The sequence below is a fragment of the Oryctolagus cuniculus genome, chromosome 3, assembly GCF_964237555.1.
Source record: "Oryctolagus cuniculus chromosome 3, mOryCun1.1, whole genome shotgun sequence".
Classification (NCBI taxonomy): Eukaryota; Metazoa; Chordata; class Mammalia; order Lagomorpha; family Leporidae; genus Oryctolagus; species Oryctolagus cuniculus.
The window spans coordinates 14,975,641-15,000,305 of NC_091434.1; the positions used below are offsets into that span (position 1 = coordinate 14,975,641).

At 40.9% G+C, this 24,665-nt stretch overlaps 1 protein-coding gene and 1 long non-coding RNA gene across 7 annotated transcripts in view; one reads left to right on the plus strand and one right to left on the minus strand.

Annotated features, from left to right (window-relative positions):
* LOC127491558 (uncharacterized) overlaps positions 1–24,665 on the minus strand; it is a 208,921-nt gene that overhangs the window by 61,946 nt on the left and 122,310 nt on the right. For 5 of the 6 annotated variants that reach the window (XR_011387084.1, XR_011387086.1, XR_007920270.2 and 2 more), the window contains exon 3: positions 7,670–7,772. This is a non-coding gene — a long non-coding RNA (uncharacterized lncRNA). Of the gene's footprint in view, positions 1–4,713; positions 4,898–7,669; positions 7,773–24,665 lie in introns of those variants that run through there. The other variant, XR_011387085.1, reaches the window with a different exon arrangement.
* The window catches only part of LOC103348889 (putative serine protease K12H4.7), a 68,167-nt gene that overhangs the window by 38,583 nt on the left and 4,919 nt on the right, over positions 1–24,665 (plus strand). The window contains exons 5-8 of the mRNA XM_008259239.3: positions 4,397–4,511; positions 14,261–14,462; positions 17,475–17,565; positions 19,902–20,110. Coding sequence (XP_008257461.2) covers positions 4,397–4,511; positions 14,261–14,462; positions 17,475–17,565; positions 19,902–20,110 — 617 coding nt within the window. The remainder of the gene's footprint in view (positions 1–4,396; positions 4,512–14,260; positions 14,463–17,474; positions 17,566–19,901; positions 20,111–24,665) is intronic.

Below are 24,665 nucleotides of genomic sequence, written 5' to 3' on the forward strand. Positions count from 1 at the left end.
AATAGCAAAAATAATGCAGAAGGGACCTATGTACCCATCCCCCAGATTCCCCTAATGGTAACTAACAACTTACATATCTGCAATAGCTAATCAAACCCAAGATATGGACATCAGAACAATGCAACTTATTAGACTGCACATGTTACTCGCACTCCACCAGATTTTAATGCCCTCGTTTGCACCTATGATATTACTGCATGTATACAATTTTTATAATCACCATGTCAATAAAGATACAAAACTGCTTTGTCACCTGAAAGATTCCTTGTGCTGCCTATTTAAAGTCACACCCCATTTTCCTTTTCTAAACCCTGACAACCACTGATCTGTTCTCCTTCTATAATTTCATCATCACTTATTTTTTTCTATCCCATCCCCCACTATCTTGTAAGCAATATTTCTGGGACAGATTTTGTCTGAAATGGCCATCTGTCCCTATTCAGTCTCCTCATTTTGAGGCCTAGAGTTTTCTGATCCAATCAGCCATAAAGGTCCCAGATTGCCAGTGGCTGGTACTGCAATGAAGCAAGCAAAGCCAGGATCCTCTCTTGCCAGAGGCAACCTGACTCAACCTGTCTCACCAACGAATTTCTGGGACTGCTGTAGCAAAGCACGGTGAACTGGGGGCTTACCCAGAAGAAACTGATTGAGTTCCCGTTCTAGAGGTCAGAAGTCTGGCTTCCTCTGAAGGTATAAAGCCAGACCTGGCCCAGGTGTCTCTCCTGGCTTCTAGAAATTCCTTGATTTAGAGCGTCATAACTCCAGTATTCACAGGGTATTCCCACATGTGCATGTCTTTACATCATGCTCTAACCATATGTGTCTCTTTTTGTCTCAATCATCTCCGCTTATGAGGACACAGTCATATTGGATTGGGGCCCACTCTAATGAACTTATTTTAATTTTATTATCCATGTAAAGATGTAATCTCCAATTAAGGTCACATTCTGGATACTAGAGACAAGAGCTCCAATCTGCTGTTTTTGGGGGGGAGAATGCTATTCAACCTGTAATAACATTCAGGAAAAATGCTCAGGGTACTCTAGCAAAAAAGGCACGAAGGTAAAAATGTAGAAATGATAGCAGAAAAAAAAAGTGAGACAAAATGGACTGGAATACTGCTTAACGTATTATTAAGTGAATAGCACCTGACCCTTCAGGTTTTAACTGAAAATGAGAATTTTACCCCCCAGTGGTGGCTCTGTCTATACAAACGTCCCAGGAAATGGGTGCTCCACTGTTCAGGTCTCTGGCCCAGGAATGGCCATGGTTCTCTCCCCTTGGTTTATCTGAATGTGGACAGGGGAACCCAGAGCAGCCTTTACAGACACCAAGGTGAGCAGGAAAGAAGTGACTCTGGAAGCTGGCAGGCAAGGGCCCAGGCAGCATGCTTTCCAAAGGGTAACTCAGCTCCTATTTAGCTGCTTTGCTCAAAAAAGGAGTGAGAACTTAGATGGAGCCCTCAGTAGGCTGCAGAGAGTGGATCCTTCCTTCCTGGATGACCACACAGCTGTCATGATATCTAGATGCTAACTTCCAGGTGACTGCCTACTGTATGCACTGTCTTAGGATACCCAAATGGACTGGAGCTTTGCGTACCCCTACCCCAAAGTCATAGGTTGGAACCCTAACCCTTGATGTAGCTGTATCTGGAGATGGAGTTCCTAAGGAAGTAATTAGTTAAGCAAGGTCATCAGGGTGTGTCTTAGCTCAATTTCTTCTGCTAAAATAGTCACATACTAGGTAATTTATACAGGACAGAAATGTATTTCTCATGGTTCTAGAGGCTGGGAAATCCAAAATTAAGGCACTGTCATCTTATAAGGGCTTTCTTGCTGCTTCCACGCCTGGCAGAAGAGCAGAAGAGTCAACCCATACTCATAAGTCCTTTCTGTAGCAGGTTTAACCAGTTAAGGACACACTGTGACCACACACTGTTGCACTGGGGATTAAATTTCCAACACATGAAATTTAGGGACATGTAAGGACCATAGCAAAGGTGAGGACCTGATTTGATAGTGTTAGTCCTTCTAAGAAAGGACATCAGAGAGTGCCCTCTCTCATTCTCCTCTTGAGCACTGGCACAAAGGAGAGGCCATGTGAGACCCTGTGAGAAAGTGGCTGTGTGCATGCCAGGAAGAGAACTCTCACCGGAGGCCACATCTGCCCTCACTTTGATCTTGGACTGGACTCTAGAAATGTGAGGAAACAAGTACCTGTTGCTTAAACCATCCAGCCTGTGGTGTTTTACCATAATCCAAGCAGACTAAGGCACATGCAGCCTTCCTAGTCCCAAAAGAGGGGCACAGTTTCTCCATGCTCAGCTCTCAGCCTGTCGCCTGGCACTATCTTACCAGCCCTTCCTGGGGAACTTCTGCCTACCTGGTAACACCTGGCCTGGAAAAAGTCAAGAAAGAATCCCCCATGCAGCTGTTGTGGGCTGTGCTTTATTATTTATCTTATGAGATACCCACCTCTCTTCTAGCTAACTTCTGAAATGACCACACTCTCCTAATAAGTGTACCCCTTCCCTGAAATGGTCCAAGAAAATGAGAGTTCTTGAAACTCAACAGTAAACTTCACTGCTAGGCTGTAAGGCTTGAACGATGAAAATAAAAATGGAAGTTCTGGTTTTCCTATAATGTGATTCAGCTTTTGTTTATTTGGGTGGTTTGTTCTAAGCAAGAGTAATTGTCGAACTATGTAGTCTATATAGGCTAAAGACTGCAGGCTAACAAACAGACACACACTCCATCTTTCAGGGAATTGTTTGGAGACAGTAGGCAGTGTGGGCTGGAGAATTCTTTAAATGCTTTAGTCGCAAAATCCATTTTGAAATGTTTTGTTATTTTCTCTGTTTTCTGTCTGTATCAGTTTTCCTTACAATAGGTTTAAAACAAAACAAAATGTGAAACAACACCCAAACAATAAAAATAAATGTCTAAAGAGTTTTTTAAAAATCACACTTTTAGAACACATTTGAAGGAGTGGCAAATGTAATTTGTTGATGATAGTGTCTTTATTAAGTATTCATTTTGAACCTGGGACTGTTATAATCATTTTATATGACTATGCTTATTTTGTTATATAAGCAGGGACTCTTAAAAACAGGAGGTGTAAGTAGGAATGTACAGCATTCTAAGAGTTTTACGGAAAAGTGGAGTTTGTATATTAAAGTAGGTGGTTGAAATTATGCAGACATAAACTAATCATGCAATGGGAAATGATGCACAGAACAGCTAAAGAGCAATGCACAATAATCTCTTAGGTAACTTTTTCAGAGTAAAAAAATGAACTTAAGAAAAAAAATCATGATGTTGATAACAGCACTGCAAACTGTTTTATTTAATTTCTACTTCTCACTATGTTGTCAGAGCGATAATATATAAGAGTATTTTCAGGAGCGAGAGTTGTAGCACAGTGGGTTAAGCTGCTGCCAGCAGCACAGACATCTCATATTGGAGTGTTAGTTTGAGTCTGCTTCTGATCCAGCTACATGCTAACAGGCCTGGAAAAGCAGCAGATGACGGCTGATATACTTGTTCTCCCACTTTCCATCCAGGAGAACTGGAAGGAGTTTCAGGCTCTTGACTTCAGCTTGGCCCAGCCCTGGCTGTTGTGGCCATTTGGGGAGTGAACCAGTAGTTGGAAAAGATTCTCTGTCTTCCTCTCTGTCACTCTGCCTTTCAGATAAATAAAATAGATCTTTCTTTTTAAAAGATATTCCATCCGCTGATTCAGTCTCCAAATGGCTGCAATGGCCAGTGCTTGGCCAGATTGAAGCCAAGAGATAGGAGCTTCTTCTGGGTCTCCCACATGGGTAGCAGGGGCCCAAGTACTTGGGTCATCTGCTGCTGCTTTTCCCAGGCCATTAGCAGAGAGCTGGATCAGAAGCGAACCAGAACCCATGTAAAATATGGCATTGCAGGTGGCAATTTTACCTGCTACACCACAATGCCAGCCCCTAAAATAAATCTTAAAATAAGAATATTTTCAAATTTTAATGTACTATTTAATATTTAAGGATGGTTGCATAACTTTTGTGGTCAAATGAGTTGGTTTCAATGGAAACATTTTGAAGTAATAGCATTTTGTCTACCTTTTTATTTAGTAGAGTCATTAAGCCTTTGACTACAATGTAGATTAAAAATGTTTCCAAAAATAAATAAACTATTAACTTTTAAAAAGAAACAGTAGCATTACACAAATGCTGTTGGAATTGTATTCATCAGAGTATTTTGAAAACTTGACAGTAGTTTCCATGACTCCTTCCACAGTGTAAACACTTGAAGAACTCTGATATCCATTTCTTTAAAACTGTTTTCTACATTTGGGTTTTGAGGTTCAAGTGTAATGGCATTGAATTTACTGTGTTTTCCTGTTTCCTTTCCCACAGCTTATGCAAACTTCCTCAAGTTGACTCAGAAGCAGAGAAAGCCTTTTTCCTAGAAAGTTTGGCCCTTCCTTTCATGGAAGCTGTTCAGTTTAATAATCGCTTTATACTTTCACAGGTAAGGAAATGAAGATGGGAAGGGCAGGGCAAGATTGGGGGGGGGCGAGGGGAGATGGGCACGTTAAGCAGGCAGGCATCGATTAGATGTCTCTGGATCCTCAATTAGCCACAGAGAGATGCATGTGTGAACATTTGCTTTTTTTTCTTTTTCTAAAGATTTATTTTACTTGAAAGTTACAGAGAGAGAGAAAGAGAGAGAGAGAGAGAAAGAGAGAGAGAGAGAAAGTTTTCCATCTGTTGGTTCACTCACCAAATGGCCGCAACGGCTGGAGGTGGGCTGATCCAAAGCCAGGAGCCAGGAGGTTCTTCTTGGTCTCCCACACTGGTGCAGGGGCCCAAAGACTTGGGCGATCTTCTGTTGCTCTCCCAAACCATAGCGGAGAGCTGGATCAGAAGTGGAGCAGCCGGGATTTGAACCAGTGCCCATATGAGATGCCGGCACTGCAGGCTTCGGTTTTACCAGCTATGCCACAGCGCCACCGGCCCCTGAACATTTCCTTAAAAGCTAAACATTGTATAAACTTCCAGTTCTGAGCACTACTTGCCTTGGGTAGGGCTATTCCAAACTAAATGATGAAAACATTCCTGCTACCAAATATCCTAAGATCCCACACTTTCCTCGTCTTACTCATCTTTTATTCTAAATATTTTAGGAGCTATTTCAACATACTGAAATAATGGATTCACAGGGCAGAATTCAGCTACTTCATTATGATCTTTTATTTCAAAAGTTTTAGAAAGATTTCTCATTATCTTCATTACGTATGAGTAGCTCAAACTTGACCTATTTCATAGTGACAATTACAAGCAAATTGGGAAGAGCTGAATTACTCCTTGTGAGGACTGAAGAGTAAGATGTGGTAAATTTTAGGAGTTTGGACAACTGTGAGATTTAGGAAATTTAAACAAAAATTTGAATATCAGAATAATATTTTAAAAGTCTTTGTCTGCACTTGATCATGGAATAAGAGTGGTTCTGAAATGGAAAGCCTGTGGATTTTGAGACAGCTAGAAAACATAGTGACTCTTGGAGGAGGTGGAGGAATCAAAGGCTTTTGGAGGAATGTCAGAGACCCAAGGGCAGGTCCCTGAGACAGAGACTCCTAGTGAGCCTGTCTCATGCCACAGTTCGTCCTGTCCCAACTCAGTCTGGTAAACTGCCACAAAGACAGTAAGGACAGCCTCTGCCAGAGCAAGGGGTGAAAGTGTTTTACAACTTGGATTGGCTTTTTAAACCTTTTGTTTTCTAAATTTTGAACTAATGATGGGCACATAGAGTTGCCACAAGTGTGCAGAGAAATCCCATTCCTCCTTCCAGTGTTCCCCAGCCTGTATCCTACAGCACGTTATCAAAACCAGGAAATGACCCTGGCAGAACACAAGTCAGCAGTCAGCAGATCTTCCATGGACTTTACCTCTTCATTAAATTATTTTTGGTGGCAGGGAGGGATTGACATTTAAAAATTGAGAATATTCAGCATGGACTTCCAAAGTCCTAAGGGGTAAGGTCTCTGACACTTCTCCCTCCATCTGCCCTTCCTTCTCCCTTCACTCCCTCCCTCACTCTTTCCTTCCCTGTCATTGTCGCTCCACATTCAGCACCAGTTATGTACCAGGCCATGTGGGAGGTGGTGAGATATGGTGAAGAGTCAGTGGGACCTGGTCCGACACCCCCTTCCTTGTCCCCTCCATCCTCACTCAGTCCCTTGGCCAGCTCCTGTATGAGTCTTCCAGCTCCACCACACACAGCCCCCTCCCCCAGCCCACTCTTCTTTTACACAGCTCTATGTTAATTTTCCTGCAGTATAATTCTGATCTCACTGATTCCCCTGATGGAGTATTTCCGAAAGCTCTGCTTTACCCATGGAATGAACTAGAGAGCTGTGTTTGGTCTGCCTTTATAGGAATTCGCACCTTGACAATGTTCATAACTCAGGTTCTGGCCGAAGTCACTATGCGTTGTTCAGAAACTGCCCTTAGGTCTCTGTTACTACACCTCCCTGCAATACCTCTGATCGCCTCTACTGGATATTTTAGGTGTATATATGTGTACAAATGTATATCAATGTATTTAATATACTAAATGCCACCTCCTCTGTGAGTGCTCTTTGGATGGCTCCAAGCAGATGCAAATTTCTCTGTTCTTTATTCATTCCCTAAGCCAGTGTTTACTTTGTAACCTTACTGTATTTTCCTCCGCTCCTTCGGTGTCCTATGGGTTCATTCCTCCTAGCTGTCCTCCTTGAGAGCCAAACTCTGCATCACTCTCAGATTTTGCTTAATGTCCGGAGAAGGAGCATGGCTCGGAAGTCAAGGCAGATCTTCCCTCCGCAGCCCTCCTCCCAGTTCCTTCCATTTGTTGCTGTAGCACGTAGCAGGATGCCCCAGGAGGTTGCTACTACCAACTCCAACTCTGGGGCTAGTGTGCTGAGCCGAGTGGCATTCAGCGAGACGGTGTATGCGGAGGGCTGCACATAGAGCCTGGCACAGGGAATTTTTATTTTAAATGAAATCTTCACAGATGGGCAGAAAATAGTCTTTCCAAAAAAGAGAAAATATATTTTACAAACCTGGCTGGCTTCCAATGAAGTAGAGGCTCCTGGATTAGTGATCACTTCAAAAATCTAAAACCAGTGTGGAGTTCAGAATCCTCTGAAGCTGGAGTGATTTTGAGAAAGCTGCTGTCCCCGATTCTTGATTGGCATGTGCTGGGAGCAAGGTCAGGCTTCGAGCAGAAGCTCCGGGCACCTACACACTCCCCACCCCCACCCAGCTTCTAAGACCTGAAGAAGGGAGTCATCATATGCACTCCTGTCTCCCTCCCCATACTACTGGGTGGTGTAGCTACAAGGAATCTGGTGGTTGCACTTGCCATCCTAGTCCCTTGGGAAGATTGTCTCATTGTTGGAGACAATTCTTAATTGTTTCTAAAGCATAATTCAAGGGAAGATTTGGCACCTCTGCCACCTAATTTGCACATCACGCATAAATCTTTCTTTTATTAGCCTGAATAATTGAGTTGACTCTATGAGAGTTTTTCTCCCTTGTAGAGAATGCAAGGCTCACATTTTATCAGAATTAAATTAATACTTGGGGATTCAGGCATTTCTTCTTCATGATCACTTTCCTACTCAAAGTCCTGGGGGACCGGCTTACCTGTAACCAGCAGGCTGGGACTCCACTCGTGCTGGCAGGCGCTCTCTGCAAGGATGAGTCATTCAGTTGGAAGGTACCCATTCTGGGGACAGCCTCCAGTGCCCTAGAGAAGAGTATTTTGAGGTGACTGTTGAGACTGATAAAGTTGCTCTGCTGAAAGTCCAAGATCATGGATTCCCATGTTTTCAAACTGAAGGACTGTACCAAAAGAACTTTCCTTGAACGAAACACTCAAGGGCACAGATCTATTCCATATTGTTAATGAATAATGTTGTAATAAAATAATGATATGACTGTGAACTCCAGATTTAAGCATTTTAAATTACTTGCCCAAAGTCCCAAGGTTTCTAAGAGGCTAAGTCAGGATTTAATTTTTAAATTTATTTTATTTGTTTGAAGAAAGCGAACAGAGACAGGAAGAGGGGAGAGACTCTCCCATCCACTGCTTCACTATTCAAATGCTTGCAACAATCAGGGCTCCAGGCCAAAGTTGGAAGCTTAGAATTCAATCTTGGTCTCCTGTGTAGTTTGTAGAGGCCCAAGCACTTGTGTCACCATTGCTGCCTCCCAGGGTAAGCATTAACAGGAAACTGGAATCAGGATGGGAGCCAACATTGGAATCCAGCCACTTGAATATGTATGTATGCATCCCAAGCAGTGTTTTAATCTCTAGGCCAAATGCCTGCCCCTGAGTCTGGATTCCAACCCATTTCTTTCCCTGAAAGTCACGTCTCAACTACTGTAATTGCATATATTATGTCTTCAAGCCTGTGTAAAGACAGGGCTTCTAATGGTTTCATTTTGCCTGCTTTGCTTTCTTTTTCTTTCTTTCTAAATTAAATGTTCATGCCATGGGGAAAATGCCAGGTGTGCTAAGCACCTAGGGATGCGTAGTGCTCTGCCAGAAGTCCACTCACTTTCTCTCTTTTTCTCCTAACAATAATCTTGTAGTGGGCATAGTTAGGTCCACACTCGCAGGTAAGAAATTGGATTCTCGCTGAGACCTACTAACCTGGCCATGGCTCCATAGGACATGAGGCAGAACTCAGGTGTGAGCTGGTTTTGTACATCGTAGCACAATGATATTTTCCTGGAAGAAGCTTCAAAGGGAGCCCATGTGTTCATTAAAATTCAAGTCTTGTTCTTCACACTCCAGATTTTCCTTGGCACCTGTTGGGTTGGTGATTTTAATGAATTATCACCAATAATTTCTCAGTATGTACTTTGGAGTTAGGTAGTAGATGAACAAAAACAGGCTTTTCTTATTGATGCGTATTATTTTTAAGTTTACAAGATTATTCTTATTTATAAGAGGTTTTATTATGCCTTTTTCTTCATGACTAAACTCTTATAACATTCTTAGAAATATGTGGGTTGGCAATTTCAAGTATAAAATCTTTATTGGAATTTTCCTCAGGTAAAAGTCTAACTTTCATTCTGAGAAAAGACTAAAAATAGATGTGGGGGATTTTTATGTGCCGAGGGAAAAATGAGTGATTATATAGCTGCTGTATGAAAATTAACATTTGTCCTTTGAGGAGCTTGATCAAAATGGGGAATAGGTGTCGATTCTCTGACACTTCATACAATGATGTGTAATACCAGACACTTGGCAATTTATGGGTTTTTGAGGCTTTTTCCCTCATTGAAGGAAATATTGCTAATTCATGCATTGTAATAATGGGACTTCAGCTATATTAAATCAAACAACTGCCCAGAAATGCCTATATATATATATATATATACCATGTAATGGGAGGTAGTATTGTTTTTCAATCCCAGCATTTGAAGAGGTTCAACCCTGCCAGAACATCTCAAATTCTGGATTAAAGAAAATTTCCAGAATTTCTGGAATGTGTGTTGAAAATGTAGATTCCTTGGCCCCACCTCAGACTTTCTATAGTGGGAATCTGGAGTTGGGTCCCTCAGTTGATGCTTAGGCAGAGTGGGGTTTAGGACCCAGTCTTCTACGCTAACCACTCATTTCCACCCTTTGTAATCCCACACTGGCAAAATCTCATTTTGTGTGAGGAAACCAATTCACTAGGAGAATTATGGTTCCTTTCACTATCCTCTGTTCTTCTAGCAACTCTATGTAGCAGTAGTCAGCTGCAGGTTTTCTGTGCAAAGCTGGCATTAGGGTCGCCCAACTCCATAGACAATTTGACAAATAGAATTCGAAAAGTACAATTCAGTCAACACATTTGATCTTCATCCACACAAAACATTTGTTATCTTTAATGAATAGCCAGTTAAAACATTGAATTTTATCATTCCTTCAAAAACATTTCTGCCAAGACTCTTTAATCCTGTGATATTGATAATAAAAAAAAAATATAAACTCTAAGCATTAGGGTGAGAGAGGAAAGCATTGAGGATTTTTGTGTGTGTGTGTGCATGTGTGTGTGTGTCCTGACTCTATGGCTTCAGTTGGGGACATTGCATTGAATGTAACTGTGCAGGGACCATGTCTACATTTCTTTGTCCACTTTTTCTATATAAAAGTGCAGGAAATTGGTTAGAGTACTTTGTAGTTTCTAGACTCTTTCCCCTGGAGATAAGAGATGTTGATCTGAGCACTTTTCTGCTGGATGATGTGTTTGGAGAGAATTATTAAGCCAGAAAGTAATACAGAGCCTTTCCCAGCCTCCCCATGGGTTAGCTCTGTTTTTCTGTATTTGCTGGGGGCGGTAGGGTGGAGTGTGATTGGAAAGCCAAGCCATGTTCTGCAGTACAGTCTGCAGAGTGGCTGGTGTCTCCTGAAAGCCGGGGAGCTGAACTTCAATTGTCAGAGCCTGCCAGGCCCCACAAAGCCCAATTTACTGTGTAGCTGAATAGGCAGTACCCTGCTTCCTAATTAAAGCCACGTGCTCTGTTTCTGTGATGAAGGAGGATTTTATTGTCAAGTCACTTCCTCTCTTTCCATCCGCAAAATACCAAACCCAACCCAAACTCAAACAGACCCGCCCCTCACACCTCTGGAAAGAGGTGTATTTGCATGTTGTCACACTCTAATGCTCTCACTAGAAGGGCGTTCAGAAGTCACACTCCCAGTCCTCAGTTACCACCCTGTTAGCAAAACATATTTTTCTTTCTAAGAATAACAGAAAAGGAATTTTTATGACTTAATACGTGAGGTGAGAAAAGTCACAGATTTCTACCTAAATCCCTTTCTGGATTGCTATCCCTTCAAGAAAGGATGACTTTAAGTCAGTAATTTAATCTGCACCAGAATGTTAGATTGTCTGGGGCCTGTGCTGTGGTGCAGTAGGTTAATCCTCCACGTTCAGCGCCAGCATCCCACATGGGCACCGGTTCTAGTCCCAGCTGCTCCTCTTCTGATCCAGCTCTCTGCTGTGTCCTGGGAAAGTGGTAGAAGATGGCACAAGGGCTAGGGCCCTTGCATTCAGGTGGGAAACCCAGAAGAAGCTTCTGGCTCCTGGCTTCAGATAGGCACCAGCTCCAGCTGCTGCAGCCATTTGGGGAGTGAGCCAGCGGAAGGAAGACCTTTCTCTCTGTTTCTCCCTCTCACTGTCTATAACTCTACCTGTCAAATAAATAAATAAAATCTTAAAAAAACAAATAATGTTAGTGTGTCCCCTACATTTGCATAAATACATCCAAACCCACCTTCCAAGATCATCCTCTTTGGCTTGCTTTCTAAATAAAGTTTCCTACTTGTTTGAAAAGTTACATAACTATCTCTTATTTTTCAGTCTTCTTAAATTTTAATTTTACCTAACCTAGCCATATTGTACAGTTATTAGTTGTTCCCAATTTTTTTCTCATTGAATGTTTCTCTTGACTAAACAATAGTGGTAATAGTAAGTATGAGTACAATGTTACTTTTTATGAAATACTCTTTGGTCTGGACATAGTCTAAGGGCCGATTTTAACTGGTCCTCACAACAGTATGTGAGTTCTTCTGAGTATGATTGTCTTCTCAATTAACATATGAGAAAATAGTTTTGAAGTTAAGTGGTGGCTCAAAATCACATACATAGGCTTGTTAGGTCATCCTCTTGGACACTACACCGATCTGCCATTGCTTTTAGAGACTCAAAGCTACCCTTGGCCTACATGCACTCTTTTTTTTTTAAGATTTATTTATGCCAGCGCCGAGGCTCACTAGGCTAATCCTCTACCTTGCGGTGCCGGCACACTGGGTTCTAGTCCCGATCGGGGTGCCGGATTCTGTCCCGGTTGCTCTTCTTCTAGGCCAGCTCTCTGCTGTGGCCAGGGAATGCAGTGGAGGATGGCCCAAGTGCTTGGGCCCTGCACCCCATGGGAGACCAGGATAAGTACCTGGCTCCTGCCATCGGATCAGCGTGGTGTGCCGGCCGCAGCGGCCATTGGAGGTTGAACCAACGGCAAAGGAAGACCTTTCTCTTTGTCTCTCTCTCTCAATGTCCACTCTGCCTGTCAAAAAATAAAAAATAAAAAAAAGTTACAGAGAGGCAGAGGCAGAAAGAAAGAGAGAGAGGTCTTTCATCCGCTGGTTCACTCCCCAAATGATTGCAATGGCCAGAGCAGCACCTATCCCAAGCCAGGAGCCAGGAGCTCCTTCTGGGTCTCCCATGCAGGTGCAGGGTCTCAAGGACTTGAACCATCTTCTGCTGCTTTCCCAGGCCATAGCAGAGAGCAGGGTTAGAGAGCAGCCGAGACTCAAACTGGAGCCCATATTGGATGCCGGCACTGCAGGCCATGGCTTTACCTTCTACACCACAACGCTGCCCCTTGTATATACTTTTTTTTTATTTAGTAAATATTAATTTCCAAAGTACAGTTTATGGATTACAATGGTTTTCCCCCCCATAACTTCCCTCCCACTCGCACCCCTCCCATCTCCCACTCCCTCTCCCATTCCATTCATATCCAGATTCATTTTCAATTATCTTTATATACAGAAGAATGATTTAGTATATATTAAGTAAAGATTTCATCAGTTTGCACCCACACAGAAACACAAAGTGTAAAAATACTGTTTCAGTACTAGTATAGCATTACTTCACATTGGACAACACATTAAGGACAGATCCCACATGAGAAGTAAGTACACAGTGACTCCTGTTGTTGACTTAACAATTTGACACTCTTGTTTATGGCGTCAGTAATCTCCCTAGGCTCTAGTCATGAGTTGCCAAGGCTATGGAAGCCTTTTGGGTTCGCCAACTTCGATCTTATTCCTACAGGGTCATAGTCAAAGTGGAAGTTCTCTCCTCCCTTCAGAGAAAGGTACCTCCTTCTTTGATGAGCCCGTTCTTTCTACTGGGATCTCACTCACAGAGATCTTTCATTTAGGTCTTCTTTTTTTTTTTTTCCAGAGTGTCTTGGCTTTCCATGCCTAAAATACTCTCATGGGTTCTTCAGCCATATCCGAATGCCTTAAGGGCTGATTCTGAGGCCAGAGTACTGTTTAGGACATCTGCCATTCTATGAGTCTGCTGTGTATCCCACTTCCCATGTTGGATCGTTCGCTCCCTTTTTGATTCTATCAGTTAGTATTAGCAGACACTAGTATTGTTTGTGTATCCCTTTGACTCTTAGACCTATCAGTGTGATCAATTGTGAACTGAAATTGATCACTTGGACTAGTGAGATGTCATTGGTACATGCCACCTTGATGGGATTGTATTGGAATCCCCTGGCACGTTTCTAACTCTACCATTTGGGGCAAGTCCGATTGAGCATGTCCCAAATTGTACATCTCCTCCCTCTCTTATTCCCACTCTTATATTTAACAGGGATCACTTTTCAATTAAAATTTAAACACCTAAGAATAATTGTGTGCTAATTACAGAGTTCAACCAATAGTACTAGAACAACAACAAAAAAAACAACCAAAATGGATAAAGTATTACATTGTACATCAACAGTCAGGACAAGGGCTGATCAAGTCACTGTTTCTCATAGTGTCCATTTCACTTCAACAGGTCTCCCCTTTGGTGCTCAGCTAGTTGTTGCCAATCAGGGAGAACATATGACATTTGTCCCTTTGGGACTGGCTTAGTTCACTCAGCAAGATGTTTTCCAGATTCCTCCATCTTGTTGCAAATTACTGGGTTTCATTGCTTTTGACTGCTGTATAGTATTCTATAGAGTACATGTCCCATAATTTCTTTATCCAGTCTACTGTTGATGGGCATGCCCAGTTTGCTTAGAGTTTGCATCATGAAAGGGTGTTGTATTTTATCAAATGCTTTCTCTGCGTCTATTGAGATAATCATATGGTTTTTCTTCTGCAGTCTGTTAATGTGGTGTATCACATTGATTGTTTTGCGAACATTGAACCATCCCTGCATACCAGGGATAAATCCCACTTGTTCTGGGTTTGTATATACTTTTGAGAATAACCAGGGGGCTGGCAGTGGAGGAAGGCCTAAGTGCTTGGGCCCTTGCACCAGCATGGAAGACCAGGAAGAAGCACCTGGCTTCTGGCTTCGGATTGGCCTAGTTCCGGCCGTAGTGGCCATTTGCGGGGTGAACCAACGGGAGGAAGACCTTTCTCTCTGTCTCTCTCTCTCTCACTGTCTAACTCTATCTGTCAAAAAAGAAAAAAAAAAAGAATAACCAGAACCTCTGTTTTTACAGGGAAACCTGGCTAAGCGGTTGAGTGTCAGTGATGTTTGCAACATAATGACCAACGAATCTCTGGGCTGGCCATATGAAAGATATGCAGCAGTTTCAAATATGGTTCTCAAAAGAGATGGCTCTCCCTGCCTTTCAACAAGTTATAAATCATATGTAAGATCGTTGTCTATGACCTCTTGGAGAAATATCCAATTGGGTTCAGGTAAAGTATCAGTTAATAAATATTCAAAATTTACTTTTGGGGTTGGGAAAAACGAATGCAGGAAACCAGAAAAGTGATTGAAACGTGTTGCCAATTGTGAGGCTGCATTAAGCACCATGAAGAGACATAAAAGGACCACTAGGTAAAGATTTCATACTTGGATGGGAAATAAAAGTGAATGAATTGAGGAGCCAGTCAGATATAAGCTCAGGGCTTCAAGAAGCAGAATAAAGGAAGTTATCTGTTTGGTACTTTTCAGCATCAATTAAGTGTTACTGATTTTGAGGAAAACCCTCTGCCACCTCGAGTTTTGTACAGAACAATTTTGAAAGCTGACTATACTCTAGAATGCCACAGACAGACCTGAGAAATTAGAACAAAACAAAAATGTCTCTGTCATTCTCAGATGGATAGAACTGGAATGTCTGGGGTTGAGATCTAGGAATCTGCAGTTTTTAACACATTCTGACACACAGAGGGAGTGAAGGTTTCTCCAGGAAAATTATAAGAATTTGGGTGCTTTTCGGGGTTGATGCTTGGGCTTCTACCTTGCAAACTACTGACATGTGCTGCCTGGATTCAGCCTTGAAGATTTAGCATTAGGCCCACTTCTCCTGGAAAAGTTCAAACAACTTTAAGGTGTGAAGGAGCCTCTATAACCAAAATTTTAGAAAATATCTCATGCCAACCAATAGGTTCTTGCAATATTTTGTTCAATGAGAGAGAGTGGAGCATGCCCCCAAAGGGGCTACATCTCCAATAAGGGAGTTTGGTGTTGACAGTGGTGTCAGTAGAAGGGACTAGGATCAATCTGATGTGTAGTTGATTTAAAAGACTTCTTGGAGAAGTCAGGTAATGCCCTGAGCTCCTATTCGTCTTTCTATTCTCTGAACTCATTGAAGGCAGAGATGTCACTGAATTTGCCTTACAGTCTACAGCACTAGAACAATGCCTTGTACAGAAGAAGAAATAGATAAATGTTTGGTAAAATGACTTAGATCCTGAGAGAAGATTGAGGCTAAATGCTGAATTACAGTCTTCCTTGACTTGACTAGTTCTACATAGCACAAGATCCTTCCATTGTTAAGGGAAATTTGAGGATTCCTAAGACAGGAGACATCTATTAATATGCAAGTGATGCTTCTTCCACAGTTGGGCAAGTAGTGCAGACAAGCATGTGAAGGAGAGGTCTTGTTCAGCAACAGTGACATAAAGTGGCTGGATTGTACATTCTCATTAGGGTAGCAAAAGATGGTAAGAGAAATAGGGAAGAAAAACAAATTTCTGTTTTCCTTAATGTATTTGGTTCTTATGAAATTTCCCAAATTATCAGCCTAGAGAGAGGTAGAAATTTTTGTTAGATAATTTCTCAATTCTGTGTTTTCTGAACACCATAAATCTATTCCCAAATCTGTGTTCAACTTTTGAGGCCATAACTTCTGCCTTTACAGTGTCAGAAGAGTAAGGTTATCATCGTTGCTTCTCTTAGTTCTAGATCCTACCTATGGATCTATAAATTGAATTTGTGTTTTCTCTACCAGAGAAATAATTTAGCTACTTGTAGCTTCAATATAAGCTGGTCTGGGCCAAAGAAAGACCCCTATCATTCCCATCCTAAATGTCCCTGTTTTCTTCCACTTAGCCTGCTTGATATATAGAATACTGGCAACTTGAAGCTATTTATGATAGGAATGGTTCTTTAAGTTGTTAACTAAATTTCATGATAATGTGTAATCTTTGAGACAGATGCTACCTTTCGATGAATCAAACTTCAAGATTGTTGTACATAATTTAAATCATTGATTTAGTCATCTAGCTAATGCTGTTGGTGACCTCTGTAGGAGAAGTTCAATCCCAGTGGGACTGAGTGTTTCCCAGTGGTGAGGAAGAGAGACACTAAGTGTATATCAGTCCTTCCTGAGACTTTGTAATTAAAGATCTGACAGATCTCCAGACATCAACTAGAGGGGAATTCATGGAGTGTGGTGTCTGTTCTAAAAGAGGCTAAGACAGAAGAAAGGAAGTATACAGATCCAAGGTCTGAGAGGAAGAAGAGGGGATTGCTTTAGAAGCATGAGGACCTCAACAGCCTTCTCACAGGACATAGATTCAGTGCTTGGTGTGGAACTATGTGGGCATGATGAAAAATACACTAGGATCAATTTTTTGGCACATTAATTAAAATGTTGCTAGAGATACCTGCATCCCATAGTGGAGTGCCTGGTATTCAATCTTGGTTCTGCTTTCAGTTCCATTTTTTTTATTGTGTCTCTTGGGAGACAGCAGGTGATGACTCAAGTAGTTGAGTCCCTGCCACCCACATGGAGCATCTAAATTGAGTTCTTAGCTCCTGGCTTGTTGAGGACATGTGGGAAGTAAATCAATGGATGGAAAACCTCTGTCTGCCTGTTTCTCTGGCTTTCAAATAAATAAGAGTAAATAAATAATTAAAAACATTGTTCTAGAGGGGTATGGGTAACACCTAAATTAGAGTACATTTTTTAAAGCATTTTATTTGCTCATTAACAAAAATATAATTTCTAGCCATTTTAGTCTGGATTTTCCAGGGTGTAGGAAAATTGAGAGAGAGAGGATAGAGAGAGATTTTTTTTTTCATAAGGGACTAACTTGCATGATTAGGGAGGCTGAGAAGATCTGCAGTTGGCAGTCTGGAGTCCCAGCAAGGGAGTTGAGGCTTAGTTCCAGTCAAAGTCAAAGACCTGAGAATCAGGAAAGCTGATGGGGCTCCCAACTGATTTCAAATCTGAGAGCAGGGAAGATCAAGTTCTGATGGAGAGAGTGAATTCTCTCATCATCTTTCCACAGATGGAGGGGCCCACTCACACTGGGGAGGGCCGTCTGTTTTCCTCAGACCACCTATTCAAATGTTAGTCTCATCCAGAACACCATCACAGACACACCCACATCAAGCTTCACCAAAGACCAGGGAACCTGGTGTCCACTACGTTGACATATTACACTGGCTAAGTTTATTGATATTTTGCTTTATAGCGAGGCAATGGACCTACCAGTCTTGCAATGAATTTGGATTATTTCAGACCACGACCTCAAACAATCAGCCATTCTCTGGAATCCCTCTGAGGTAAAAGATCTACCTTATGCTCTAGTTGCCCCTAGAGATTATGTTTAAAGGTTATTTTAATATATAAAGGTAAGAATAAATCAATCAAATTGGCCACCCCTACACTGATACAAAAATTTAAGGAAGACGTCTTCTGAATGGAAGATTAACAAGTCAAAATAATGTGGCCCATGTTGTGGAGCAACAGGTTAATCCACTCCTTGTGACACCGGCATCCCATATCAGAGCACTGGTTTGAGTCCTGGCTGCTATGCTTCTAATCCAGCTTTCTGTTGAGGCTCACAAGAAGGCAGCCGTTGAAGATGCAGGTGCTCAGGTCCCTGCCACCCAGGTAGGAGACCGGAATGCAGTTCCTGGCTCCTGGCTTCACCTGGCCCAGCCCTGGCTGTCGCGGCCGCTTGGGGTTTGAACTTATGGATGGAAGCTCTTTCTCTCTCTGTCACTCTACTGTTCAAATAAGTAAAAATTAAACCTTTTAAAAATGAAAATATTCTAATAATATACACAGGACAAGAAGATTTCTGGACTACCTCGTTTGGCAGCTGGCAGCAAATATTTATTATTCTAAAGATCCTTGTTTTTTATTTTAACCTATTGGTATTTCTGGGTAATTTTATTTAATATTCTCCAAAGAAGGTACCTCAAGTATTTTTTTTACTTCTCTTAAATAATAGAATGCTGTTCACATGGTTATATATTTTTTTTTGTTTTGTTTTGTTTTTGTTTTTGTTTTTTGACAGGCAGAGTAGACAGTGAGAGAGAGAGACAAAGAGAAAGGTCTTCCTTTTGCTATTGGTTCACCCTCCAATGGCTGCTGTGGCCAGCACACTGTGCTGATCCGATGGCAGGAGCCAGGTGCTTCTCCTGGTCTCCCATGGGGTGCAGGGCCCAAGCACTTGGGCCATCCTCCACTGCACTCCCTGGCCACAGCAGAGAGCTGGCCTGGAAGAGAGGCAACCGGGACAGAATCCGGCGTCCCGACCGGGACTAGAACCCGGTGTGCCGGCGCCACTAGGTGGAGGATTAGCCTATTGAGCCGTGGCGCCGGCCCACATAGTTATATTTTTGAAAGAAATATAAAATGAGCTAAAATTTCTAGTATTGAACAATATGCTAGGAAAGATCGTTAGACACATTTTTTATTTTAATTAGTTACTTCTCATTTTATTGTTTGAAAAACAGAGAGAGAGAGAGAGAGAGAGAGAGAGAGAGAGAGAGATCTTCCATGACTGGTTCCCTCCTAACTGCCTGCCACACTCAGGGCTGGGTCAGGCTGAAGCCAGGAGCCCAGAACTCAACCCAGGGCATCCATGTGGGTTGTAAAGACTCAAGTGTTTGAGTCTGCTGCCTCCCAGGGTATGTATTAGCAGACAGCTGGATCAGAAGCAGAGGAGCGGCTGGTGCTGTGGCATAGCAGGCAAAGCCACTGCCTACAGTGCCAGCATCTCATATGGGCACTAGTTCGAGTCCTGGATGCTTCATTTCCAATCCAGCTCTCTGCTATGGCCTGGGAAAGCAGAAGATGGCCCAAGTTCTCGGGCCCCTGCACTGTGTGGGAGACCCAGAAGAAGCTCCTGGCTACTGGTTTCAGATCTGTGCAGCTCCGGCTATTGCGGGCAATCGGGGAGTGAACCAGAAGATGGAAGATATCTCTGTCTCTCTATCTCTTTCTCTCTCTGCCTCTGCCTCTTTCTAATTCTGTCTTTCAAATAAATAAGTACATCTTTAAAAAAAAAGAAGCAGAAGAGATAGAATTTGAACCAAGCACTGTGGATGTGGGCATTCCAAGTAGCTAGTTTTATTTACTTTTTACTGGAACAGCTGAGATAGAAAAAGAATAAATGGTTTATGCAAAGAAGCCAGTTCACAAATACAACTGCAATAAGACTCTGTGCTTATTATTCAGTACTTATGAATCACAGCATTTAGAAACATATTTTTGATTCATATTCAGTATCTTGAGTACGGTCATTGGAGGCTGAGTCTATAGAGCATGCAAATAGCTGAATAAGGAGGCTTGTTGTGCACAGATCAAATAAAGAGGATGCTTTTTCTGTGTCAAAATATTGTTCTCTATCAGGAACTGATCCCTTCAGCAAATCAAATAATTTCCATGAGAATTGATTTCCTTGAAATAGCATACTTGAGGAATAAGTTTTCAATAATTCTCTTTTTAGAGTGAAGAAATTTTTTATCTATTTTACGTAATTCAGATTTTTAGCAAAAAAACTAAACAAATTATAAAACAACACCAGTAGCATACTACAGCTTTCTTTAAATATCTTTCCTTTATTCCTCAACCCAGTGCTGAATCTTGTTTTTTTTTTTCTTTGCAGTGGTCTTCTTGAACAATGTTCAGATATCTTTGGTCCTGAGTTCAATAGTGCTTCATTGGCTGCAGCTGTTGAGGCCACAAATGAGGCTTATGGTGGCTTGAATGTGACAGGAAGCAAAATCATCTTTACCAATGGTTCCCTTGACCCTTGGCACATTCTGGGAATCACAGAGACTATCAAAGAAGATTTGCCTGCTATTTTTATAGAAGGTAACATGGTTGTTAACTGGTAAAAAAAAAAAAGCCACAAAAAATTAAAAAGAAGTTTTAATATTGTTATGGACAGAAAGTACAAAGTACCTCGGAGCAGGTGATAGATAGGCAACATAATCTTCATGATAAGTACAGTAGCCTCATTTTAAAGGTGGAGATATGTTCTAAAATCCCCAATGGATGACTGAAACTATCGCTAGTGTGTCAGATACTGTGTGTATAGGTATGTGTGTGTATCCTATATCTACATATCTATGATAAAATTAGCTTTATAAATTAGGCACAGTGAAATTAGCATACCCACTAACAGTAAAATAAAACAATTATAGTGATATAGTGTACTAAAAGTTACATAATGTGGTCTCTCAAAATATTGTATTATGATCACTATTCTTGTGATGATGTGAGATGACACAGTATCTATATGAGATGAAGTGAGGTGAGTAATGCAGGCATTGTGACGTAGCATTAGGTTTCTATGTAAGGGTTACTTGACCAGAAGTTCTGTGATATCACAACAGTTGATCTGATAGCTGAGATGCTTATAAAGGAACTAATGGTCAAGTAGTGTATACAGTGTGGATATATTGGACAAAGGATGATTCTTGTCTTAGCTGGAACAGAGCAGGATAGCACAAGACTTAAAACTTATGAGTTTATTTCTGGAATTTTCCATTTAATATTTTTAGGTTGAAGTTGACTAATTACTGAGGGTAATTGAACTGGTGGAAAGAGAATCCACAGATAAAGGGAGGCTGTTGTATTCAGTCATTGTTGCTTACTCTAAACAGCACATCTTAAAAAGAAACGGCACAGAAATGAATGATGTGTATGAAATTACTATTTGTTTACTATTGTCTTTATCGGTTTTCTTCCAAGAAGTTTATGTATTTTCAGGTAGTCAAATGAGATGAGGTCATTTTCGTGTGTGACTCTTATGACTCATAAAGGAAAGTTATTTTGTCTAATGGATCTGAATGCTAGCTAAATGATGTGCCCAGTAGCACACCAGCTTATTTCTTAGCACAATGAAGTCCCTTAGAACATAAGATCTTTCTATACGACCCGTTTTGTGTTTGTGATTAGTGAAATTAGTTTCAAGATAACCTCAGTAATCTATTTTTAGTAAGGGATAAAATGTGTATTCCCACTGCAAAATCAAAATCTGCTGCTTATTATGCTAATGTGATATTTACAAGAGCTATCACCATGGTTTCCAGCTCAAATTCCCTCAAAGCCTTAAGACTTGGTCAATGAAAAGTCAAACTTATAAACATGCAACACTTAATTTTTACAAACTTTCTTAAATAATAAAAATGGCCTCAAGGAGAAACATTTTTGGCAGTGGAAATGTAGCAAATGTCGAGACAGATTTAAACAATTACTATGGTTGACATCTAGATGTTTAGTAATTTAATCATTAGTGAGGAATAGGGTCTTTTATGGGAAAAATACATGTTTAAAATAATCTTGCTTTATATGTCCACTATGGTTCTCTATTTTATAATAATCAACATTATACTGAGCAAAAGCTTTCTATTTTCTACCCAGAAATTCTTTCCTTTGTGACAATTATAATATTCTCAAGCTTAATATTCTTCAACAAAATTTCAGGCAGTCAGTTAATGGTAATTTGAAGATCCTATACAGAACCACTGGTTCTGTGCAAAATACTGCCCTGTTTCTGATGGTAAAAGTGGTTGAGTCACAGTGCCTACATTGAGTGCAGTACTTCTATAATCAGAAATAATTTGTTCCTTCTAGTGGGACAGTAAACTAGAGCCAAAATCTAGTGATAAGAAGATAGCAAAGACTTGGGTCTCATCTTTCAATCCTCTGACACTCATTTTTAAAGGGTGATAATTGGGTTTTGATTATGCATTTCTATCCTAGAAGAATCACTGTAGTCCATACATTGCCAATTGGGGCAATATTGTCCCCAAAGTTGATATTGAGATCTAGGGGTAAGCAAAACTGGTGGAAAGCAAGTCAGTTTGGGGACTTAAAAAAAGGATTTGGAGAAATATCCAAACAGAAATGGAATATGATTTGGGGTTTCAGGTAAGGGAATGAATCAATGGGATGTATGTGTTGAGATCCATTCAGACCACATTGTGGAATTTTAATAGAGCAAAGTGAATATGTGTGTGAAGCAAAAAGACTTTCGCACGAATCCAGTAGAGTGGTTGCAGTAGAGGGGGAATGACAGAAATTAGTGATTGACTCAATATAAGGGATGAGGAAGAAAGAGGTACAAAATGAGAGGCTTGGATTTCTACTGATATAGTTAGGTGGTTGGTGGAGCTATTCCACCTTTTAAGAAGGCCAAGATTGGGGGTGAGGTGGGGAGAAGGACATGAAGAGACATTAGGAACCCCTTTCTGCATCCATTGCGTTTGAGGTACCTGTGAAGTATTTAAGTGAAAAGCTGGGTAGGCAGTTTGCTTGGACTTAGAAGAGACATTTGCGACATTGAAAAAGTTTAGGGTGTACTGGGGACAAACGAACCCTAGGCATGGATGAGTATGGCTTTGGAAAAGAATATCAAGGGAGACAGTTGGGCTTAGTAGTGAACCTTGTGTGAATAAAACACTAAAAGTCTAGAAAAAGAGATTGACAATGGGCAGTAGGCTTCTGGAAAGCCAAAAGCTGTCACCAAGGAAGGGAGTATTTTAAGATAGCAAGAGAGGGTCCGCTGTAATGTTATTGGGATTTCAGACAATATGAGAATGCAAAAGAGCCGTTGGACTTACTGATCTGTTCTTTCTTCCTGAGAGCTATTCAGGTAGAGTCATTGTAAGTGGGATTTAAAGCACTTTGAGATATAAGAGGTAAGAAAGTAGAAGCAGCCAGTATAGACAGCTCAGTCATGCATGGTAGAAGATACTAAAAACAATTACTGGAGAAGGAAGTAGGGTTAAAGAGGAAGACCTCACTGTAGAGGGAAGGCAGATGGAGAACAGGGCCATCCTGGACTTAGGGTACTGGCCTTCGATGTTGGATATACACATTTCTATCACGTAGAAGGGCAAAAGTTAAGGAGGAGGGAAAAATTAAGTAGATCTATAGTTTGGTCACAGGAGTTTGAGGAATTTCCCAAGTTGTGAATATTTTTATACATAGCCCATCATATCCTGACCCTTCTCATATTCCTGTTATATAGTCTTAAATTTATCTGTAACTTCTTCTGAGACAGTGAATAGACATTTGACAAGTATCTTTCTCTCTATACAACTACATTCTCTCTATACAACTCTACAAGTCCTCATCCTTTCACTCTGTCTTATGAAAAGGAAGGAAAGATCATTTTTGGTGTTGAATGAAAGCAGAAAGTAGCAGTGTCACTCTTGTATCTTCCAAGAGTGAAAACCTAACATAAATTCTTGATGGGGCAAGTTAATACCTCCAAAGCTCATGATGGTTTTTCTCCTTTTTGGCTCGCATACTAAGCTTTCAATGCCAAGAAAAACTCATGCTCCTTCTTGTTTTGACAGAGTTCACAGCATAAACATGACCTCAATAGTTATAAGACTGACACTTTATTGTCCCCTTTTCTGGCCCCTTCTTAGATGCCAAGGATTAGATCACCTTTTAATGGGAAATTACAATTCCCTTAGGGATTAATTCAATTGAAATCTCAAAAAGCTGGATGGGGAGGGTTTTGTCAACACCTAACCTCAGAAGAGAAGAAATGTTATATAAGTGAGTTCATGTTTCCTATCTGGAGGGTGAGGAGCTTTTATGTTGAACAGAATTGGTAATACTTCCTGGAAACTCCAGGCTTTGGAGGGTTTTATAGTTGTCTGGTCTCTTTCCAAATGGAATCCTTAAAGCTTTTCTAGCCAAGGTGAATCAGAGACATTCAGATTTCTGTCACACAGTCATGGACAGCTCAGGTCAGGGGTGCTTCCCATGGACACATGCAAGTCCCTGCACCTTTGCAGTATGACTTCCATTTCTCTCTCATGCCAGATACCTGATCGTAGTTACAGCAAGTGACTATATGAATATAGAAGTCAGTGAATGCCAACTGTAAATCACATATATTATATTTCACAATGTTTATCTTGTTCACATGTTTATCTTGTTCACAATTATATTGTTTGATATGTTATTCACACTTATATTGTTTGATTATGTTATTGTGAAAGACAATGAAAACAAAATACTTAGTATAGAACCTAATGCATAGCAATGCTCACCAAATGACAGCTCTAAGGAAGGAAAGTCAGATGACTTGGTGAAAAAGCCACAGTGAACAGAAAATACCACAGAACTTTTCTTATTTTATGGTGCCCACTCTTTTACAGGTTAAATATCCCTTATCTAAAATGCTTGGAGCAAGACTTTCAGATTTCTGATTTTTTAAAATTTTAGAGTATTTACATAGACCTTACCAGTTCGGTCTCTGTAATATAAAAATCTTGAATGCTCCCAAATCCAAAACTTCTTGAGTGTCATGTTGGCTCTCAAAAATTTCAGATTTCAGAGCATTTTGTATCTTGTTTTTTCAGATTACAAATGTTTAAGCTGCATGTGCTGCTTTTGAATC